The sequence below is a fragment of the Coccinella septempunctata genome, chromosome 8, assembly GCF_907165205.1.
Source record: "Coccinella septempunctata chromosome 8, icCocSept1.1, whole genome shotgun sequence".
Taxonomy (NCBI): domain Eukaryota; kingdom Metazoa; phylum Arthropoda; class Insecta; order Coleoptera; family Coccinellidae; genus Coccinella; species Coccinella septempunctata.
In genome coordinates this window covers 29,459,258-29,480,770 of record NC_058196.1, presented here as the reverse complement: position 1 = coordinate 29,480,770, position 21,513 = coordinate 29,459,258, and the positions used below count along the sequence as shown (strand labels likewise).

Below are 21,513 nucleotides of genomic sequence, written 5' to 3'. Positions count from 1 at the left end.
GTGTCACGTTTGACAGTTGAAATTTGAGGTTAGAGCAGCACAATGTAAGATTGTGTTATTGATGTTAGTTTGAATTGTGGGGTGTACTGGAACAGAACTTGGGATGGATCAGGCAGTTGCTCACTTGTTAATTTCCTCTTTGAAAATAAGCGCACTTAGTATAGGGGGTGTGAGACTTTTAGGTGAAGTCTTTCTGAGTTATCTACCCCTTGGAATCTTGATAACAGTGGCAATAGTAGGATGTGTGTATTACTTCAGGGTGCCTCCTCCAAACCCCAACGTTGTGGAGGCAATTTTGGGAAAAGACCTTTCAGAAATTGAAACTGGGAGTTCTGAATATGCCCTTAGAACAGTGGCTCACAGAGGGGCTGGTCTGGATGCCCCTGAAAACACCCTGGCAGCATTTAAGATGGTGAGTGCATTTTTCCTGCGAATGATGAATGAAACTCTGTCCGAAATTGTTGCAGTGTAAGGATAAAAGTTGCGATTTCATCGAATTCGACGTATGCCTTACAGCAGATGGGGTCCCTATTGTTTTTCATGATAGTTCCACAGGAAGGTTAGCTGACTCCGACCTAGTTATAAACGAGAGCAGGTGGGCTGATTTGTGTAATGTAAACTTATCAGCTAAACATCCTTTCAAGTAAGTAACTCTGATAAAAGTAACTACCTACTTTAGGTAATGGTAGTAATTCAGAGATAGAACTAACTACTAGACATATATTGAGGGTATTTTGAGAATCTTATAATAGAGCCACCAATTAATTCTGTACATTAAAGTGAAAAAAAATTGTGGAATGGTTGATTTATTCCATGATACTGTTTACTGTTATCTTATCTTTCAATTTGCTCAGCTTATCTTCATATCTTAATTTCCCAGTAAGTGTAGTGAAATATTATTTGCTTCATTTTAATTTCTGACTTGGCCTTGGATGAAAAAAATATAGTACTCTGAGCAGAGCTAAATTAACTAGAAAAAATGTTCTGATTGAATTACTTTTTATTCTGACTGAATTACTTTTTATTCTGACTGAATTACTTTTTATTCTGACTGAATTACTTTTTAATCTGACTGAATTACTTTTTATTCTGACTGAATTACTTTTTATTCTGACTGAATTACTTTTTATTCTGACTGAATTACTTTTCATTCTGGCTGAATTACTTTTTATTGTAGTTCCTAGTTGAAATGATTCTTCCTTGTGAATACTGTTCTTCAAACTTCTCAAGAAAATGTTATAAAATAAACATATTTTGTCCGCTTTCCAGAAATATATCAATTTCAACTTCTTCTATTTCTGATGTTTTTTTCAAATTTTCATTTTTTGGTGGCTCTAACTTGATGTGGCAAAGGTTTGACATTTGCTTGTTTGACAGGGATCGCTACCCCCAAACTAACATTCCAACCCTTGATCAAACAGTTAACCAATTGTTAGCAGCGGGACAGAAAATGTTCATTGACATTAAAGACAATGACACAAAGGTAATTAAATGTTCTGTCAGAAGTTTGTAGTAGCCTCAGTTGTATGTATATAACGTGCGTTCAAAAAAATTCGTCGTCAAGTAGGCTATGAAATTTCGAAGGCTGATGTTCGGTATATCGACGTTCAAAATTCCATAGCCTACTTGACAACGAATTTTTTTGAACGCACTTTATATGTAAATATGTATATGCCTTTAATAGTAGTTTTTCTTCAAATAGATTTCGTTGCAACTTGACATCATTAGCATTATTCATAATAATATAATAATGACTCTAAATCATTTTTTTACTGGGGTAGCCCTAGAAAGACCGCAAAATCGATGGTCACCTCATTTCAAGGGTGGGTATTTGGTTACAAGATTTTTGTTATCGACCAAAGCAAAAAGTTTCGATTAGTGTATTCTGTGAATAAAAAATGTTATTACGATAATTGAATGAAATTTGAGCATTTGCAGCTCTTGCAACGTTCAAAATATGACGAATATTCCAGGTTTTCATGTTACACCTACATCATTCCGTCATCGGTCAAAAAAAAGGCCTTTCAGCTCTTTAGATTGAAACCTGCTCCACTTTCGTAGTATTTATAAGTTCAAATGAATACTTGCCCTACATCCTTTGTGACTCATTCATTCGAACAAGTGTAGCATTGAACATGTACAGGGGGCGTTCAAAAATTCTTAGCACCCAAGAAATGATTATTCATTATTTCAGAGTAGTACAGCTTTTGTGTAATGTTCTGACAATAATATTAGGTAATTTGATTTAGTCATCCATTGATCACAATGATATTTTTTTCAGATGGTGAACGTAATTTTGAACTTATTCGAAAAATATCCTGAGTTAGAGAGTAAGGCATTAGTAACATCATTCTTCCCCACATTGATTTATCTAGTAAGTTCTCGAATAAAAAAAATTTAAACTAATAAAAAAAAATAATCAATTTTGTTCTAAAGCGATTTATTATGTCCTAGATCAGGAGAAAAAATCCAAGAATTGTTTGCTCCATGGCTTGGAGGCCTTACGCTTTCGTTTATGAATCCTTCAATTATGCCCAAGGACCAGGACCAAAGAGGGCTAAAACTTGGTACAAACATTGTTACCTCATGCTCTGTGATATTCTACATGAGTGGCTATTGCCTAGGTTGACCTACTATTTCCTAGGATTGTCAGTTATTCTTATGCATAAAGATGCCTTGGAACCGTGAGTTTTCATGTCATATAAAAAATAAAAAAATAAAATAAAAAAAAATAAAAATTCAAAAAAATTCTGTTCTCTTCTTACAGGAGAGCAATTTTGGATTGGAGAAAAAAAGGTGTAAGAGTTATGGCATGGACCGTGAACAGTCCGATAGAGAAGCAATACCTCGCCAAAGTGCTTAAAATAACTTACTTAACTGATACTTTTACTGGAGAAAGCAGTACACATTTGGCATTGTGAACGCAAAATATTTGGAATCTGTTTGTATTCCATTGTAGCAATCGTGAAATTTATATTTTATTTATCGATATTCTCTTTTTTTACAGAATTTCTATTTATTGTATTCGAAATGAAAAGTTTAATAAACACATACAATAATTATGAGTTTTTTTTCCGTTATTATTGCTAGAAAATCTGAACCCAAAAAGCAATATGTATTATTATTCTCCCAAGTATTGAACAACGACTGGCCAGTTAAGAAAAAAAAAAAGAATTTTTCAAAAGAGGTCATAGGAATATATAAAATGAAAAAAGAATAAGACCGATTTCAACTACCACATTCAATTAAAATTCCAATGAAAGAAATTATTCACTCGGGTGGTAAAAGTATTGGCCCAATGCCCAATAGAGTCGTCAACATATTTTCGCCAAGATTCTTCTGCTATTTTCGAGAGTAAACCTGATTAGATAAGACTCTTTATCAAATTAGACCTTTCACATATGTTATTTAATCGAAGTGAAAATTAAATGAATTATTCATAAGCTCGACCTTTCAATTTTTTCCGGATTCAGTTCAAAATCGACATTACAAAAATAAGGTGAAATGGCGCAGACCCTCGTCAAATTTTTGGGATATTCCCTGCATCTCGTAATTTTATATTACGGCACTTTGAGGCTTTTGAGTGAATTGGGATACCTTCCGACAGGATTATTTCTCGGACTGGGTCTGATTGCGGTGGTTCATTACTTCAGAATTCCCGCACCTAGTCAGAAAGATGTGGAGGCGATACTTGGCAAGGATTTGTCGGATTTGTCACCCGAAGAGATGAAAACAGCCAAATTTGTGGAAGTGGTTGGGCATAGAGGTGGTGGCATAGATGCCCCAGAGAATACGATAGCAGCTTATAAAAATGTAAGTCATAAATAACTGACAAGAGTGGAAAGATTCACGAAAATACTTATTATATATACATGAAGACAAAAAAACATAATATCTCGAAAAGATTATGTTTATATTCAAGTAATAGTTTTGCGCAGGAAAAAATCCTGTTAAAAGAATCAACTTTCATTTTATATACCTGTTCATTCCACGTGTAATTTAAGATGGGTACATAGGTTCCACTTTTATTCAAAATATTTATAACTGTTTCAAGTTGATCGGTATGAAATAGCTTCGTATATAATTGAGAGAAAAACAATGAAAATGAGAGTAAAGAAAATCATAGGATAAAGCAGTAGACCAACTACAGAAGAGAATGTTCTTTGACAGCAATGAATAGGTTTCAATTTTCATCTTGTAATTCTGAAACATGTTTCTCAAATGACAAATGACCGAAGACAAATTTAAGAACAAGCATGCCCCAGAGGCTATATAAAGTATACAGCTGTTTGTATAGTATAAAATTCAATGATAATGCTGATGAATTCATTACTAAGAAAAAATTGAACATGAAATATTATATACTAGTTATAGTTATGATGTATGCAAAGTCTTAAAAAGTTTAGTTGGATCTTATTTGAAATTCATGTTCTACTAAAACTTTGTTTTCTAGAAATTTTTCATTAATCTCAACTGGAATTATTTCCAGGGCCTACCTAATATAACCAGTATCTATAAACCAACACTGAAACATCCCAAATTTCTCATTCGGCATTTTTTTACAGTGCAAAGAGAATAATTGTAATTATATCGAATTCGACGTTTGTGTAACTGCAGACAACGTTCCTGTTGTCTTCCATGACAGAACAACTGGAAGACTTGCTGAGAAAAATCTAGAAATAAGCAAGACTAATTGGGCTACCCTGAAAAAATTGAACCTCTCAGCGAAACACCCTAATAGGTAGGTGAATTCTGGGAAAATATTATAAAAATACAAAACATAAGAAAAATTATGAATATTGCACCAAGCCAAGGTATCATTTTCAACAATCAGAATTGAAAATATAGGCCAAGCGTTTAATTCTGAGCTACCGAAAGCTTGCATATAAGCTTTTTTTTTCATTTTTCCGATATTCTTCTAAAATTATTCGATATCTTATAGACCGTTATCTTGTTAACATTTTATTTGAAACTAGAGAGAGATTTCCAAGAACTACAATATCCACCCTGGATGAAACAGTGTCCCACCTACTTTCTGCAGGACAAAAAATGTTCATCGATGTCAAACACAAGGATCCAAGGGTAATTTGGTGTAGTACCTGGGGAATCTCTTTTTGCAAATCTATATATGTCATTTAATTGCAGCTTATCAAGGTGATTTTGGATATTTACGAGAAGTATCCACAACTTTACACAAATGCTTTAGTGACTTCATTCTTCGCTACAATGATCTACAGGGTGAGTTTTCTTTTTTTAATGTTTTTCTGCTCAGGGTAAAGGGAAACTATGTTACCTCAGCTTAGGGATTGCACCATGGGCAGCCCTAGTGCTGATAGAAAGGTGTTCACCTTGAAAACTTCATTTAGAACTCCCATTGATGAAATATTGTTTGTTACGTGATTTGGGTGTTAATAATTAGTTGATGTTTTGAATCAGATCAGAAGAAGGAACCCAAGGATTGTCGCTGCTGTAGCGTGGTGTCCAGAAGTGATATACTATGCGTCCAAAGTATCATCTGAGGGTGGCCCTTGGTATGCTAAGCTAATTCTTCGCGTCTTGGACGTTATACACGAATGGTTATTGCCAAGATTCACTTATTTCCTGGTTGGTTTTTCAGTTTTGCTTCTACACAGATATTCTATGAACGTGTAAGTGGGGATACAATCACTTTTTTCTATGAGTTTGACGATCTAAATGTGATACATATTCTAAAGGAGCAACCTATCATCTACCGCCTATCAGAAATAAGAAAGAAGTTATTTTTGTTTTCAATTCAGCATTATTAACTGATGATAAGTTTCTTTAACTTCGTCACTTTTCAGGATTGAGATATAAGTTTTGATTTTTGTTTCAGAAAAACAATATATGATTGGAAGCAGAGAGGTGTAAGAGTGATAGCTTGGACTTTGAACAGATCGTTAGATAAGAAGTATTGCGTCGAAGTCCTGAAGATACCTTATTTGACCGATACATTCGAAGATGATCCTTCTAAGCCTCCTGTTCATACTGATGTACCCAAAGAATATTACTCATATTGATGGAAAATAAATGAATACATTATCATATAATATATTGTTTTTCTTTACAAACCCATGCTCCATACCCTTGTTTATATAACCCCCTATAAACGAGGTCCATACTTCATATACAGAGTGAGCAAGAACGCACAAAATTCATATCTTGGGCATTTATACTATTTTGCAAAAAGAAATTAGATCAGGTCAATTTTTATTTTAAAAAATGCAGCTTTTCACGACGAATAGGTACTTGAGGAGTTATTCATCCTCTCTGAGGGGTTGAGCTTTTTGAATGGCAACCCTAACTTTCGTGCCAAAAATAGCTATAGATCTTTGCTGAGGATGACATGGGTTTTTATCACCATTTTTGTTATTATAGGCAAAAAATTGCTGAACTTCTTGAAATTTTTACTTTCTTTATGAACCTTTAGATCAATGACACACATTTTAGGAGTGTATGGAGTAAATTTTCCAATATTGGTTCTAAATTTTGTTTCTGCGAATAAATGGATGACCAACACAAAGCCAATTCGAATTATCAAATGTACGAAATGTGATAAGCAAAGAAAAAAAAATAGGACGATTAATTTTTACGTTTAGTTGAACGTGATAGTATTATTTCTAGGTTCATCGGTGTCTAATTAAGTTCCTTACATAAATGAGTTCATAACTTATCTACCGCGCGAGCAGCGTTAATTTTTTTTTGCCCAATGGTGCAAGTGCAATCAGAAGAGAAAATTATATAGTAGATACAACTTTATTTTACCACTCTCTTCAAGAATTGGTTCGTTGCTTAAATTTCTTGATAGTGTTGTTCGATTAGACTGTGTGTATGGGATGAAAGTGAAGATATCTCTGTCTGATATAAAAAAGTTAATTTGAGTAATCGGTCTCCAAAATGTCTTCAAATGACATCTTTGTTTTATTGTTAGTTTCTTCAGTGCCACTATCGCAAAGTACCATTGTGTGTCCAAGTTTCAAGGATTATTTTACGTCTAGGATAAATAAAAATTGCTTCGATAATCCTGACGGTGATGCTGAAGAGCCAGTAAGTATCCCAACGAATACACAGTAGATACCTATTTCACACTGATTTTTATAAATTTCAATCTTACTCGAAAAAAATTGCTTGGAAAGGTTACTTCCGTTATTTTTCTTGTGGGCATCTTTCGAGATGATAGAGATCATCCAACTTCTAAATGAGGCAACTACAGTGAATTCTTTTATTCATTTGATTTTCCCACAATTGAATTAGTTGCTGGAATGAAATAGTTTACTTTTTTATTATTATTATTTTTTGAATTCGATCGATTTTTCGAACGAAAAATCACATGGTACGTAAGATAACAGTTAGGATCGATTGATGACCGGTCTAATTAATTATAAAAAACATTGAAATTATGAAATATTCTTCAAGTTAATCAGAAGTAGCAGCTCTAATTCTTTAAACTTTTCGATCAATATACGAATGCAAATAATCCTTATAATTCAATTGAAAGCGATCACATCAATCATTCACATTTACCTCAGGCTGAGATTAAAGATAGTTCGGAGAAAAGGATACAGTTATCGGATATTGTATAACGAGTCTTGGAATGGTACTAGTTCACTTATCTACATATTTGAAGAAAAAAAATTGAAATGATATAGTTAAGGAGAGGAAAGTTTCCGGTATCACATGAATTTGCCTTGTTAAGACATAAATGAAAGTTAAAACGGCTTCTACTATGCCTTCCTCAATTTCACCACTATATACCAGGTGTTCCACCTGATTGAATCTAGAATCATGCTACGGCCTGTTTTTATTTCTTCTTTTCGTGTATTATTCGGTAGGTATGTGAACACTTCCCAGTGTTTCTCCCATTTAAAGTTGAAGAAAATATTTCAAACTTATTTTTAAATAGCAATAATGAATAATACGAAAAAATACGAATACTATAATAGTTATATAGTTGGACAGATGACAAAATTTGAAAAAAGGCTACATTGTAGTCATGACAATTTTCAATTTGACTCTTTTTCTGAGTGAATTATTTTGTTATCGGTTTAAGTATTTTTCTTTCATTTGTTCCTGTATGTAAGGATCATTATTGTTTTTTTGTAACTTTGTTTTTGGATGATATACCAGAACTGTGTTGAAGCATTGAATTGCTAATTCCAGGATTCGACCATTACCTGGTTAAAATAAGAACAAAAATTTACATTGAACGAAAAATACTTTATTAGATATCTACATTCATGCGTAATCACAGAATTGGTAAATTGGTAAATGACTCGTTTATTTATGTATTTAGGTACCTATGTATGAAGTTTTTTCATGCTTTCAGAGTGTAATCATTCAACGACTTGGTTTCCACCACAAAACATACCAAATAACGACAGAAGACGGATATACAATAAGTGTTGAACAAATGCATAAGACAATTAAGAGAAAAACCCCGATTATAATTGGTCCAGGGATATATATGAACAGTTTAGCTTTCATCAATAGGGGAAATAAGTCACTTGGTATTAGTTACATCTGCCATCAATGTTTCTTCAATTAACTGTCGTTCTTTAAGCCTTTTTCTTAGCGAATCAGGGATACCAAGTATGGATTATAAACTGGCGAGGAACGAGATTCAGCAGAAAACATAGTTATCTTTCTCCAACAGACAGGAATTATTGGAATATGGGGTGAGGGAGTTTGAAAGTGAAAAGGGATTCTGTCATTTGACATTTTTTTGACAGGTTTCACAAAATGGCCGTATTCGATCTCAAGTCAGTGATGGAGAAAGTATTCGAGGAGTCGAAGAATAAGGGAATATATATTGGATTCTCCATGGGAACGACCATTGGTATGATTTTCAACATGAAAGAGCAGGAAGTGGCAGAGAGAACTCTGAAGGGTATGATTCACATGGCACCCATCGCCATAATGGACGATTTTAAGTCGATATTGAGATATTTAAATCCACTCTGGCCTGTCGTGAGAGTGAGTCCCATATTAAATAGACCATTGACTAGTGAAATATACATTTTTTTACAGCCTCTTGCCAGTAGACTCCATCATGGGGAAGTCCTTCCCTATAGAAGAATAAGAATCATCTGTGGATCGCATCCATTCCAAGTTTTCTTTTGCGAACTCCTCATCCTACCAATATTCGGAAATAGTTTTCGTTTCTTAGACCCTGTGAGTAAACATTGTTTGAAAATTTCATGGCTTCTTTTTGCTCCTTTACAGCTGACCTATCCCATTACATCAATACAGAATCGCGATTCTATCTCCATCAACACAGTTGAACATTACCATCAGATTATAAAGAGCGGGCAATTTATAGAATTCGATTTTGGCGTGGAAGAAAACTTGGAAAAATACAACTCTGAGCAACCGCCAGTCTACGACTTGAAAAAAATGACATTACCACAGTTGATGCTGGTAGGAGAGAGGGATATTGTAGCAACGAGAAAGGTAAATTTATTGATGGTGAACTGATGTTACAAAATAGACTTAATTTGATTGAATTTCATTACATAAAAAGCGAATTGAAGTAGGTATACAGTGCGAATAAATTAAGTTAATCAAAGACGATGTTCTAGTGAATATGTTCGGGTAGATCTATTTGTATTTTGAGGCAGTTTTTGTTGAATGGCGTATCAAGTTACACACTTACCAAATGTCAACTTCTTATTCCTTGTTGTTGAAATGATTGCAATTTAAAACAATTATCCATGACATATCATTCCCAAGTTTGTGGTAATTTTCTTGCATCAAAAAGAAGGCAATTTGAAATATTAACTATAATCGACAGTCGACTTATCTGAGAATGTTCACACCAAGAACACTGTTTTTGGTTTGCTGAATTTAACCCTTACAGGAATATTCCGTCGCAAGTTTTTATACTATCATAATAATACTCATTTTTAGGATACTCAAAACCTATATGAAAAAATACCTGAAAAGTCCAAATGTGGATATTCTCTAGTGAAAAAATATGGACACAGAGAATTTATAAACGCCTTTGACGTTGATGAAATACTCTTTGACAAAGTCTTGAGTGCTGTCGAAAAAATTGACGAAAATAAATGTAATGTGAATACTGAAAATAAATAGAAACGTTTTCGTTGTTGAAATTCTTTTTGCTTTTCTGCCTTTATCCCTCCTGTTTGCTCATTTACTGATGGAAATGATAGTATTTTGAAATCCCCCACGACCTTTGAAAATTTCAGTTTAGGTTTTGACAGAATTGCTTAGTGAAAGCATAGAAATGTGAAAGTTTGATATTTCGAAGAATTATGTTGATTATTATTCACAAAATTAGGAAAAAACTAAGTTCTTCGAGGAACTTTCAAATTTGTCAGTATTTCAGGATGAAAGAGATCATATGTTCTATTACAAAATCTATTGATTCTCGGTATAAAAATTCATGTTATTAGAGGTAACAAAATATAAAAATGAAACTTATCTATACCTCCCCATGAGCTAAAGGCCGAATATTTGCTTCATTATCATCCTCAGATCGAAATTTTCATTAGAAACGACCTATCATCAAATATCGGACGGCGACACTAACCAAATACCAATTGAATAGAAAACCAGGAAGCATCTAATAGATTTAAAAGACACCAATTTGCATAAATATTTTCGGTTCGAATAGAAAATGGATCATTGTCATTTGATGCGTTTCGCAGATCTCCCATTTGATAAATAGTGGGGAAGACTATTTCAACCCAATCAAAACCAAATATTCCTTAATCCAGAAGCTATGGTTTCTTGTGTGCCAGTTCTGGAGATGATGGAAGATTAGATGTGTTAATTTATATAGCGTTTGGCAAGGGGTTCTATCCCTTAAAACGCTTGGTGAGTGGAACATATTTTTTCTTGAATATTCTCTTTCCTAATGCAATCATTCATTTGAATTCCTTCACTCATATACTATTGTCAAATTGCATAAAGTCGTTCCTGTATATCTTATTAAAAATTGTTCATAAAATCGCTGAGAGAGTGTTTTATAAACAGGGTGCCCAGAAAAGAATGGAAAAACTTGAAATACAGCCGGAGCTGCTTGAAAAAATATTTTCGTTCATTTCTCTCTGCATAGTTTCAAACCGAAAATTTCAATTCAATTTTTGTTTTCAAGAATGCAGTAGCATGTTTTTCATCTTTATCGTCGTAGATCATGGAATATTAAATGACAATAAAAAAGGGAAAAATTAAATACATTTGTTGCCATAGTATGCACGAATATACTAAATTTTCAATACAGTTAGAACACTGTCTGTAGTTTACTCTCGATAACTTATTGATTGTGATGATTTTGATGCATATTTCATTGTTGTTTCATTGTTGCATATAATACTGTTTCAACTTATATGTAAGTTCATCTATCCCACAAAATTTGATAAAATCACATCACCTCAATCATAACCCTAATATCCAAAAGTGAATCACATATTATTTCAGTATTATTTTAAATTTTTTCCCTTGAATTTGCACTGAAGTGAGTAGAGAACCTGATGAGTCCACATATTACGAAACGTTTTTATATCAAAAACCCTGAATCTCATTGAAGTATTTTTCTGACCACGAAAATCCTCAGGCAAATATATTTCAGATATGTCTCATTCCAAAAACGATGAAAGTTTGTCACACAAAATTTTTAATTCCTTCTTTTACAAACTCAAAATTCGATTTTCAGGGTACAAAATTCATTGAAAAATGATTATTCATATCTGGCATCCTAAAAATTTTCATGGGATTTAGAAATTGACAGATTTTCTCAATTATGATTCAGAGTATCTTTCAGTTATTCTTTTTATTTCTGTGATATGAAAATATTTTTACGCCCACAGCCTTTTATAACCTTTTATAAAGCCCCTCTGTATAAATATCTTGATCTTATTCAATTGATTCAAAAATTAAAGGGGTAAGTATGAAATTGAATAAGTAAATGTTCAATAACACGAAAACTGTATGCAAAACTATCGAACAAGTACAATTCCCAGTGCACTCGCATTCAATTTGAGATATTGTCGAGAAAATATATTTAGCCAGCTTATAACTGATTTTCCTCTTCAATCCGAACAAAATGATGATCATTCTTTGAAAGCATTCGTACTGAATCAACTCTAATACTCTTTTTAATTACAATCAACAATTACATTTGCATTCAGGCTCCTAGATGACGTAAATCCCTTTCAATTTCTTTCAGTAGTAATAGAAGTGTTACTATTTCAGGATATGTGAAAACCATAAATCTCAATGATGATTTACACGCACATCTTCATCATTGAGCCGATGCAGAAATATTTATGGAAATCAGTTCAATGAACATTGACCCAATTCAGAGCTGTGATATGGGTCGTTAATAAAGGGAAAAAATTGATTTAAAATTTGAATCGAACCATTTGTCTTTCTATATTGACCTCTAAATCATCAATTTTCGGATATAGGAATTTGATCCTATTAGGTTATTGGTCAGTAATTGGTTAAAGAACTTTGCCTTATCGAAATTAAGAAGTTGTTCGGGCAATTTTTATGGGAATAGATTATAATTTTGATGGATATCCTCAGTTGTTGCTGTTAATTTTTATTAATAGGAAATATGATCAATTTTCATAATAAATTACGCCAGAATTGGAAAGGCCTCTTTCAACTGAATATGATGAGGTTTTTTCCATGCAAATGTATTTTTAGTGGACAAATTGTTCGGTTAAAAATTTCATGACTTTGTCTGCCTACCAATCTTATAAAAAACAGAACAACTATTCGGTATTTAGATCTATCTTTCTCTTCGATAAAACTAAGACTATAACTCACTTATCACATTTATAAATGAAATGTCTTTCATAAGATATTGGTTGTTCTGCAGCTAAATATGCCATTGTTCAGATGTGGATTCGTATTGCTCCTGATACTCGTCACAATATCTGGTACAGTTGACGCCAGAGTGAAAAGAAGGTTGTTGAAAAGAGACTTGGAGGAAGCAGATAAGGTCCAAGCAGACGATGCGAAGTCTAGTGATCAAACATTACAGGATCAACAGCCCACCGCAGACTATGAAGAATACGGTCCAGAGTATGAAGAATACTACGAAGAAGACGACAAGAGAAGTACGTACAGCCTGTCGTTTTTTGAAATTCGAATGCCTATTCAGGCATAAGTCGTAATGATCTATCTTTGTCTTCATTGGGATCACTTACAATTGAATTTCTCGATTTTGAAATACTTCGTGCTCGTTCTCTATATACGAAAGAAAATATAAGGAATATTTTGAATTGGCAATTCAACTTTTTGACGGTCAATCAAGTTTCTGTCATTTCATTAGAATTGTTGTTTTTGGAAGTTTTTGTGCCAAAACAATTCTTATTATTGAAAAGAATTAACACAGAGTCATTTTGAAATACTCAGCTTGTACAAATTATGATCAATCAGAGGGAGCTTAGAGACATACTGAGTTCTCCATAAACTTTTCGTTTTCGTACATTCATAGAACATCACTGATATGTATCAGCGATATAGTTGATATGATACAAACGCTAGCTTGAATCATTATTGAGCGTTTGGTTTGACTATAGATTAGGGAAGTCTCTTAAGGGTTCGTGTAAGGGTTTGACAATGACAAGATATGTATAATGGTATGCAGTCTCTGGTACTTAGCTGTTCTTTATTTGTGCTCTTATTGTGATTGTGAAGTTTGTACTTTATACTTGATTCTGCATTTACTTATACATTCTATTACACCTTGAAATTTATCGTTAAAGATCATGTTGAACTAATGATTTTTTGTAGAATCTACTACTTCAAGGCCACAAAATAGAACTGATGCAACGACAACTCGAAAAGATGAAGAACGAGTGCCTCAGACAACTCCATTTACCCAACCAGAGAATGAAAGGCCCACACCATCATCCGCACCTCGTCCTACCACATCGAGAGTTCCTTTCAGTTGCCACCAAGAAGGAGTACAGCATCTAGATGGAGAAGATTGGAGAGTTGGAAATTGCACACAGTGCAGCTGTATCAAAGGGACCATTCAGTGCGAAACGGACAACGATTGTCTTCTAGGACCAAGACCGACAAGAGAATCAAGACCAGAAGAACCTCCAGGTATATCGCCCATAACCATTATTAATCCCTTACTTGACTAAAACTTTTTTCCAACGTGAAGCTCCCAGGGGAGATCCAGGCCAGCCAGGTTCTCCGGGCACTCCAGGTATTCCGGGTCCCCCAGGACCACCAGGACCCGCACCTGACCTCAGCTCGTATTATCAAGAACTTGTAGCTTCGCAATCTAGTCACGATAAAGGTCCAGCATTCCCTGAACCTTTTCAATTCATGCAAGCTCAAGTTGGCCCTGTTGGACCCAGAGGTCCGCAGGGACCTGCAGGTCTTCAAGGCTCCCAAGGATTCCAAGGTCTCAGAGGCGAGACAGGTGAGCCTGGTTTACCAGGTCCAATGGGACCAATTGGACCTCGAGGATTACCTGGACCTCCAGGAAAAGACGTAAGTATTCGATACCATATGGAATGTACAATAAAAGATTGAGTATTTTATGATCATAGGGCGAACCTGGTGATGACGGCGAGGCTGGGCAGCCAGGAGCGGCTGGTCCACCAGGACCTAGGGGTCTTCCAGGAATGCCTGGGTTGCCAGGGCCGAAAGGACATAGGGGTTACAACGGACTTGACGGAGCTAAGGGAGAGCAGGGTCCACCAGGAGCTAAGGGCTCTCAAGGAATTCAAGGACCTGTTGGTTTGACAGGCCCAATGGGGCCTTCAGGCCCCAGAGGTGAAAGAGGAAGGGAAGGACCTCCTGGACCACCAGGAATAAGAGGATTTGATGGAATTGCTGGTCCACCTGGTCCACCGGTAAGTTTATCATGAAGTAGAGTTTGATAATGATGAGGATTCGAAACAAATACGCTATTCCCTTATTTTGTTGATCAGGGGGCGATTGGCAAGCCTGGATCACCTGGTTTTCCAGGAAATCCAGGAGCTAAGGGCGATATAGGAAGCATCGGTCCAAAGGGCAGTCAAGGTCTTCAAGGGCCAAGAGGTAAGCATCTCAAATTTGAATAAGTCACTCTGAAAATTGAATGGTAACGAAAACAAAGAGTACATTTTCACTTTTCAGGGGAATCTGGTAGACCTGGCCAACCTGGTGAATCTGGACCACCTGGTATTCCAGGAAAAGACGGATCGAATGGAGAAAAAGGAAGTATTGGATCACCCGGAATTTCCGGACCTCCAGGATTCCCCGGACCAAGAGGACCTCCAGGTCTTTCAGGAAGTCCTGGCCAACCCGGAGCGAAAGGAATTCCAGTAGGTTTTTTTTCTGAAGAAAATTGATGAAAATTGATTATTTTGCTATTAATCACTCACTTCTTTCAGGGTTCACCAGGTGAACGAGGTTATAAGGGAGATATTGGCGTGAAAGGTGAAAGCGGTAGTCCAGGACCTAGGGGTCTTCCTGGTCTTCCCGGTCAGGAAGGAAAACGAGGTAAAAGGGGCATGAGAGGACCTACTGGACCTGCCGGTCCCGTTGGAGAAAGAGGACCAATGGGAATTAGAGGATTACCAGGTCCCGATGGAGCAATTGGACCTAAAGGTAATCTTCCATGTTCTCATTTGACCAGATGAATGATCGCTCTTTTTCTTGTTCAAGGTCAAACTGGTGATAGGGGCAGCACAGGTCAGCCAGGATCTAAGGGTAACCAAGGAGAACCTGGAAGACCTGGCTCTCCGGGTATACCAGGTATGAGGGGATTGACTGGAAGGGCTGGACCGCAAGGACGACCGGGTATTCCTGGAGACAGGGGACTCCCCGGAGCAGATGGTAAACCAGGTGATTCTGGACCACAGGGTCTTCAAGGTTTGCCAGGACCACTTGGACCTCCTGGAGACAAAGGTTTGACGGTAAGAGAGAACGTTTCGGATAGCACCTCTAACTAAATGAGCTGTCTAGAGGCTTTATTTTCATTTCATTGTATTCATAGGGTGCCCCTGGAAAAGATGGCGAACAAGGACCACCTGGTCAACCTGGAGCTAGAGGCATGCCTGGGCAAGATGGTAAAACAGGCCCACAAGGACTTCCTGGACCGCCAGGAGCAGATGGAGAAAGAGGCCCACCAGGATCTGTTGGTCCACGAGGATTCCAAGTAAGACTTGAAATTTTTAACCCGAATATGCGAAGCCTGATACATTTATGATATAAAATTTAACAGGGACTTCCGGGTAGTCCAGGAAACCCTGGTACTCCTGGAAAAGATGGCGAACAAGGTATACAAGGCCTTCCCGGCGCAATGGGAGCGCCAGGACCACGAGGCGAAAGGGGATTCCCCGGAGAAAGAGGTCCTAATGGTTTACCCGGATTGGACGGACCTAAGGGAGCTACAGGTGCCCAAGGTGTTGAAGGACCACCAGTAAGTAGACTTTTCAAAAATTAACTCGACATTACTCTATCTTTTACATTTCGATCTTGTAAGATTGAATTGATTTCTGACTGTTTTTCACACTTTCTTCTTCTATTGCTTAGGGGGCTCAAGGTCCTAGTGGAGCTAAAGGACATCCTGGACTACCAGGAATGGTTGGTCTTCCTGGACTCAGAGGTCCACCTGGAGTCCAAGGAGAAAAAGGTGAAAGAGGATCCATCGGACCAATTGGTCCTGAAGGACCTTCAGGAAGACAAGGTATGCTTATCATTATATTTCAAAAGGCACTATGATTATCACGACCTATCTTCAGGCGACCGTGGATTACCTGGTCCAGTCGGACCTCATGGCCCACCAGGAGAACCAGGTGAAAGAGGAGAGCCAGGTCATCCGGGTGTAGCAGGAGAACCAGGCGCTATAGGAGAACGGGGACCAGTTGGTCCTCAAGGACAACCTGGTGTTCAAGGTTTCCCTGGACCACAAGGACTGATTGGTTTACCTGGACTGAAAGGTTGAAGCAGCAATTGAATGGGAGATATTTCAATTAATTCCTTCGGTATTTCAGGGGATAGGGGTCTGCCAGGATTGAAAGGAGAACAAGGTAATCCAGGACCATCTGGTCTACCAGGTGAGCAAGGCCCAAAGGGACCTATTGGGTTGACTGGCGCCAAAGGAGCACGTGGTGAGGCAGGTCCAAGGGGAGATGTAGGTCTGATGGGACCACCTGGAAGAGCGGGAGAACCAGGAACGCCAGTAAGTTGGAAACGCTCGATAAAACATTACTAAAGGTAATCTAGAACCTTTTATTCAATGACGTTCTTTTATTTCACAGGGAAATCCAGGAAATCAAGGAGCTATGGGTCCTCAGGGTCTTCCTGGAATCAAGGGAGCTACTGGAGATGCGGGCAGCCCAGGACTTCAAGGCCCCCAGGGGCTTCCAGGACCTGTTGGTCCCGAAGGCCCGAAGGGAGAGACCGGCGCAGAAGGTTCACCAGGTCCCGTAGGGCCACCTGGCCCTCAAGGCACACCAGGGGAAAGAGGTGAATATTGGTTGAAGGGAATTATGATAACTCCATCATGCGACATCTATCCGCTACAAAAAATTCATTTTCAAATCCGAAATAGACTACAATTGTGACATAAATTTCCTGTCTTGTTTCTGATTGCGAAAGGATGTGACTGAGAAGTATATCTTGTAGGTTCCATCGGTTTGCCTGGTCCCCAAGGATCTCAAGGTCCTCAAGGACATCGAGGTTCTCAAGGCGAAGCAGGTCCTCCGGGTAAACCAGGAAATGAAGGACCCATGGGACCTCCCGGTGTTTCCGGACCACAAGGACTTCCTGGTCCAGCTGGTGACCAGGGTCCTGAAGGAAGCCCAGGAAAAATTGGACCCCCAGGATTGGCAGGACGACCAGGCGACAAAGGACCAATAGGGCCACCTGGACAGCCAGGATCTTCTGGACCACCAGGACTACCGGTAAGGAAAAGAACACCTACTGATAGTTATATTTATATTTCATTTTCCTGATGAACACAGTTTTTGAATGAGTGTTTATTTCTTTTTTGGACTTTTTTTGGGCTGATAATAAGTTCAAAGAGCCAAAAGGAGTAATTTTTGAGTAACCGTCTGCTTCAGGGACCACCAGGACCTTTGGGTCCAAGGGGTCCAACAGGGGAACGAGGTCCTAGAGGCGAAACTGGCCCTCAAGGTATAGAGGGAGCAAGAGGTGAAAGAGGAAAACCAGGTGCTCCAGGACCGATTGGCGAGAAAGGAGAACGGGGATATCTAGGACCAGAGGGTCCGAAGGGCCACAGAGGGCTCACAGGTTTGCAGGGTCTACCAGGTAAAAGAAAAGTTATGTTTTCCTGGATTGTTTCACAACGAAGTGTTCCATAGGTTCTCCTGGACTCCCTGGCGAGAAAGGTATGACAGGAAATCCAGGTTTACCTGGTAAAGATGGAGAACCCGGCACTAGAGGACCTCCTGGAAGGGATGGCAACCCAGGACCACAGGGCATACAAGGGCCTCCGGGACCAAGAGGAAATAACGGCAATGATGGAAAGTCTGGACCTTCTGGACCACCAGGTAAGAACGAGGTTCAAAGATAAAACATACGGAACTAGAATTTATACTAATGCATTTTTGTTCAGGACCCCCTGGTCCTCCAGGACCACCAGGAGATGGCCTGGGCTACGATGCCAACAACCTAGCGGCTCTGCTGGCAATGGGACAGATGAACAATCAGAAGGGTCCTGATTCGATGAGCGACGAACCTATAAGAGTATTCGGAAAGGAGATGAGCGAAGAAGATAGAAGGGAACTGGTGTTGATGGCTTATGAACAGCTTAAGACATCTTTCGACAAAATTCGGAGGCCCGATGGCCAAAAGAAAAATCCTGGTAAAACATGTAGAGATATATGGGCAGCTTATCCAGACTCTCCAAGCGGTAAGTGTACCTATTCACAAACCTTTTAGGGCTTTCACTCCCAATCTCTGAAACAAAATCAATTAAAAAAGAAATCAACGATTTGCTCCTGCGTAAATTCTTGCACTAATTTGTCAGGAGCAAATTAACTAGAAAAAATTGTTGCCTGACAATGAACTCAAAATAAATAACGTTGAAATTATAATTCTTCGTAACGTTTCGGAGTCTATATCAGACTCCTTCATCAGACGAAAAAATCTACTTTTGAAAATCTTCTGGAATTGTCGCTTTTTGTCTGACATTAATTGTCAACACACAGAAACAGAGACTGCACAGAAACGTTGATTCATTTAATTTTGAAATTATTAAAGAGAGTGAATCTTAATGGCGGAAATGGACTGCTATCACGTTGAGTATGTAAAAGTATGGCTCTGGAGAGTTGATTACCCATTATAATACATGAACTGTGAACCACACTTGAGTGTGGGTTCACGTGACGTAATAGCAATCTGTGACCAGCTTTAGACTACTATACTTCATTCAAATTTATTTTAGCAGTCGGTTGGCCATGAAATAATTTTCTCAAGTTTTTGTAACTAGAACGAAGTTAGGTTGGCACTCATGAAATGTCGTTAATGTCATAACGCCGTTGCCACAATTAATATCAATTTTTATTACGAAAATTTGAAAATGCCGAAAGTGATTGAAAAATGAGACAGGGTTTCAGGAAGTGCTATTTAGAATTCAGGTCCGCTCATTCAAATAGTTATACCCTGATATTCTAAAATCCACAATACGTCAGACGATAGCGAACATATTCAATGTAAGAGAATTCATATAATGTTTCATCTGAATCTAAACGACTTATATTTCAGCTGAATATTTCCACAATCAGAAAGATTGTGAATGAAGAGTATGACAAAGAATTTTCTTCTATTGGGAGACCCACACAAGTGGTGGCATTTGGGCATTTTATGTTTGAGTGAATTAATGCGAAAAGTTTACTACAGGATTTTCGATAAATGTCATCGGAGAATAAGTTCCCTAAAATGGATTTTTCTGTTTTTCATTTGACTTGTCCTATACAATGTAAATGTCTCAAGGTGCTAATAAATACCTAATTATTATAATTACATCAATGTATTAAGATGCAAATACGCGCAAGTTGCCCTTTTACTGTTTATTCATGTGAAATTTTTGTTCAACGGTGAAGTTGCATCTTAACTTGAAACTTCCTTCAACTCCTTTTACTTATATTGATGCAAGATGATTTTTGTTGAAAAATTTAACATTCTTGTAATTATCTGTTAATTCCTTCGGGAGATACCCATTGCCAACCACTGCATCATATGCATTTCATCTTCGGGTTAATATTTTTGAAATCTACAAATGATGTAAGCCAAAGAAGATAACGAACATTAACTCTCCTCAAGCTAGTGCATATTATGATATTATACTGATCTCTTGTATTTTCCATGCAAATAACTGGATTTGGTATGCCTTCAATCAGTTTGTATAAACTTCAATTATGTTCGTCACATATTTTCCGAAGAGATTCGACATTGCGATAAAATACGTAATAACAGAAACTTTTACGTAGAACGGGCAACATAGCGTTGATTTAAAACCCAAAAATGTTGTGACAAGCATCATAACCCCACATTTTCGTACTATACAGAGTGAAATGTGTCAAATTTCCATGGCCAACCGACTGCTAAAATAAAGTTGAATGAAGTATACATATATTCGTAAAGTAACATCCCCTAGCCACTGTACTATTCCGTGAATTTAGCACCATTTGAACATTTATTTATTGGAAGGTCAATATTGGATCGATCCAAACGACGGTGATCCAAAGGACGCCATCTTGGTTCACTGCGACATGGAAAGAAAGGCTTCTTGCATTTTGCCTTCTCCAGCTGAATCCGAAGTGCTCAATTATGAAGGACACGATACGGAGGTTTGGCTTGGTGAACTCGAGAAAGGAATAAAGATAACATACAAGGCTCATAGCAACCAAATAGGTTATCTACAATTGCTCACGACGCATGCTCAACAGAACATCACGTTCCACTGCAAAAATACGGTGGCCTATTTCGATCAGCATAGACGTACTTTCAGACGGGGCCTCAAACTGATGGCGTGGAATGATGCTGAACTTTTGCCGAAAGGAAATAACAGATTGAGATACGAAGCTCTTGTTGATGATTGCAAAGTGAGTGTTTGACCTTTATCTTTCGAATTGCATAAAGATTTCTTCTCTTGTTGACGTTTCGATAACATAAATCAACAAAATTATTACCCAATCTACATTTTCAGTTCCGTAAAAACAGTTGGGAGAAAACTGTGCTGCAGTACACATCTGACAAAACCAACAGGTTACCACTTCTTGATGTTGGGATGAGAGATCTTGGCAAGCCAGATCAGTCGTTCAAAGTTGAGATAGGAGCTGCTTGTTTCTACTGATCGAAGCAATATTTAATTTAATGAATATATTGTACTTAGTTCCTAGAGTGTAATACTGAAAAAAGGTGCCATAATAATTAATGAGATTGTATATTATTTGTACAAAATAAAGGATAAGATGAATATTTCCCATCTCAATTTTTACCTTCACAACATTCGATTTCGTACCTTGGGGCTGATCTAAACGAAGA

The 21,513-nt window shown here is 37.3% G+C and overlaps 4 protein-coding genes across 4 annotated transcripts; all 4 read left to right on the top strand.

Moving 5' to 3' along the window:
* Nucleotides 1-24: 24 nt before the first annotated feature.
* On the top strand, nucleotides 25-3,062 carry LOC123318676 (glycerophosphodiester phosphodiesterase 1-like). Its single transcript, XM_044905361.1, has 6 exons — nucleotides 25-412; nucleotides 468-643; nucleotides 1,378-1,483; nucleotides 2,282-2,374; nucleotides 2,455-2,684; nucleotides 2,768-3,062. The coding sequence occupies exons 1-6, from the start codon at nucleotides 104-106 to the stop codon at nucleotides 2,919-2,921; spliced, it is 1,068 nt and encodes a 355-aa protein (XP_044761296.1). The 5' UTR covers nucleotides 25-103; the 3' UTR covers nucleotides 2,922-3,062.
* Nucleotides 3,063-3,432: 370 nt separating this feature from the next.
* Nucleotides 3,433-6,069, top strand: LOC123318744 (glycerophosphodiester phosphodiesterase 1-like). Its single transcript, XM_044905475.1, has 6 exons — nucleotides 3,433-3,813; nucleotides 4,566-4,741; nucleotides 4,977-5,082; nucleotides 5,146-5,238; nucleotides 5,437-5,648; nucleotides 5,855-6,069. Exons 1-6 carry the CDS (start codon nucleotides 3,505-3,507, stop codon nucleotides 6,036-6,038), a joined length of 1,080 nt encoding a protein of 359 aa, XP_044761410.1. The 5' UTR covers nucleotides 3,433-3,504; the 3' UTR covers nucleotides 6,039-6,069.
* Nucleotides 6,070-6,676: 607 nt separating this feature from the next.
* LOC123318917 (lipase member J-like) lies at nucleotides 6,677-10,124 on the top strand. Its single transcript, XM_044905698.1, has 7 exons — nucleotides 6,677-7,065; nucleotides 8,345-8,525; nucleotides 8,579-8,693; nucleotides 8,748-8,991; nucleotides 9,046-9,189; nucleotides 9,241-9,468; nucleotides 9,925-10,124. The coding sequence occupies exons 1-7, from the start codon at nucleotides 6,916-6,918 to the stop codon at nucleotides 10,108-10,110; spliced, it is 1,248 nt and encodes a 415-aa protein (XP_044761633.1). The 5' UTR covers nucleotides 6,677-6,915; the 3' UTR covers nucleotides 10,111-10,124.
* Nucleotides 10,125-10,710: 586 nt separating this feature from the next.
* Nucleotides 10,711-21,445, top strand: LOC123319402 (collagen alpha-1(I) chain-like). Its single transcript, XM_044906339.1, has 21 exons — nucleotides 10,711-10,857; nucleotides 12,869-13,109; nucleotides 13,789-14,106; nucleotides 14,168-14,502; nucleotides 14,562-14,867; nucleotides 14,946-15,054; nucleotides 15,133-15,320; nucleotides 15,390-15,606; nucleotides 15,664-15,914; nucleotides 15,995-16,156; nucleotides 16,223-16,420; nucleotides 16,534-16,687; nucleotides 16,743-16,940; nucleotides 16,995-17,182; nucleotides 17,262-17,469; nucleotides 17,629-17,906; nucleotides 18,066-18,273; nucleotides 18,327-18,515; nucleotides 18,581-18,877; nucleotides 20,677-21,071; nucleotides 21,176-21,445. Exons 2-21 carry the CDS (start codon nucleotides 12,875-12,877, stop codon nucleotides 21,320-21,322), a joined length of 4,581 nt encoding a protein of 1,526 aa, XP_044762274.1. The 5' UTR covers nucleotides 10,711-10,857; nucleotides 12,869-12,874; the 3' UTR covers nucleotides 21,323-21,445.
* Nucleotides 21,446-21,513: the final 68 nt, after the last annotated feature.

Excerpts from the sequence above, each read along its gene's own strand:
- LOC123318744 (XM_044905475.1), top strand. The coding sequence starts at position 3,505 with ATGGCGCAGACCCTCGTCAAATTTTTGGGATATTCCCTGCATCTCGTA. Across the intron at positions 4,742-4,976 it reads TCAGCGAAACACCCTAATAG|AGAGAGATTTCCAAGAACTA; the intron begins GTAGGTGAATTC and ends ATTTGAAACTAG. Across the intron at positions 5,649-5,854 it reads CACAGATATTCTATGAACGT|AAAAACAATATATGATTGGA; the intron begins GTAAGTGGGGAT and ends TTTTTGTTTCAG.
- LOC123318676 (XM_044905361.1), top strand. The coding sequence starts at position 104 with ATGGATCAGGCAGTTGCTCACTTGTTAATTTCCTCTTTGAAAATAAGC. Across the intron at positions 2,375-2,454 it reads TCCCCACATTGATTTATCTA|ATCAGGAGAAAAAATCCAAG; the intron begins GTAAGTTCTCGA and ends ATTATGTCCTAG. Across the intron at positions 2,685-2,767 it reads CATAAAGATGCCTTGGAACC|GAGAGCAATTTTGGATTGGA; the intron begins GTGAGTTTTCAT and ends CTCTTCTTACAG.
- LOC123319402 (XM_044906339.1), top strand. The coding sequence starts at position 12,875 with ATGCCATTGTTCAGATGTGGATTCGTATTGCTCCTGATACTCGTCACA. Across the intron at positions 15,607-15,663 it reads TGGAGCAATTGGACCTAAAG|GTCAAACTGGTGATAGGGGC; the intron begins GTAATCTTCCAT and ends TTCTTGTTCAAG. Across the intron at positions 18,516-18,580 it reads TGGACCTTCTGGACCACCAG|GACCCCCTGGTCCTCCAGGA; the intron begins GTAAGAACGAGG and ends ATTTTTGTTCAG.
- LOC123318917 (XM_044905698.1), top strand. The coding sequence starts at position 6,916 with ATGTCTTCAAATGACATCTTTGTTTTATTGTTAGTTTCTTCAGTGCCA. Across the intron at positions 8,526-8,578 it reads TAGGGGAAATAAGTCACTTG|CCTTTTTCTTAGCGAATCAG; the intron begins GTATTAGTTACA and ends TCGTTCTTTAAG. Across the intron at positions 8,694-8,747 it reads AGGAATTATTGGAATATGGG|GTTTCACAAAATGGCCGTAT; the intron begins GTGAGGGAGTTT and ends TTTTTTTGACAG.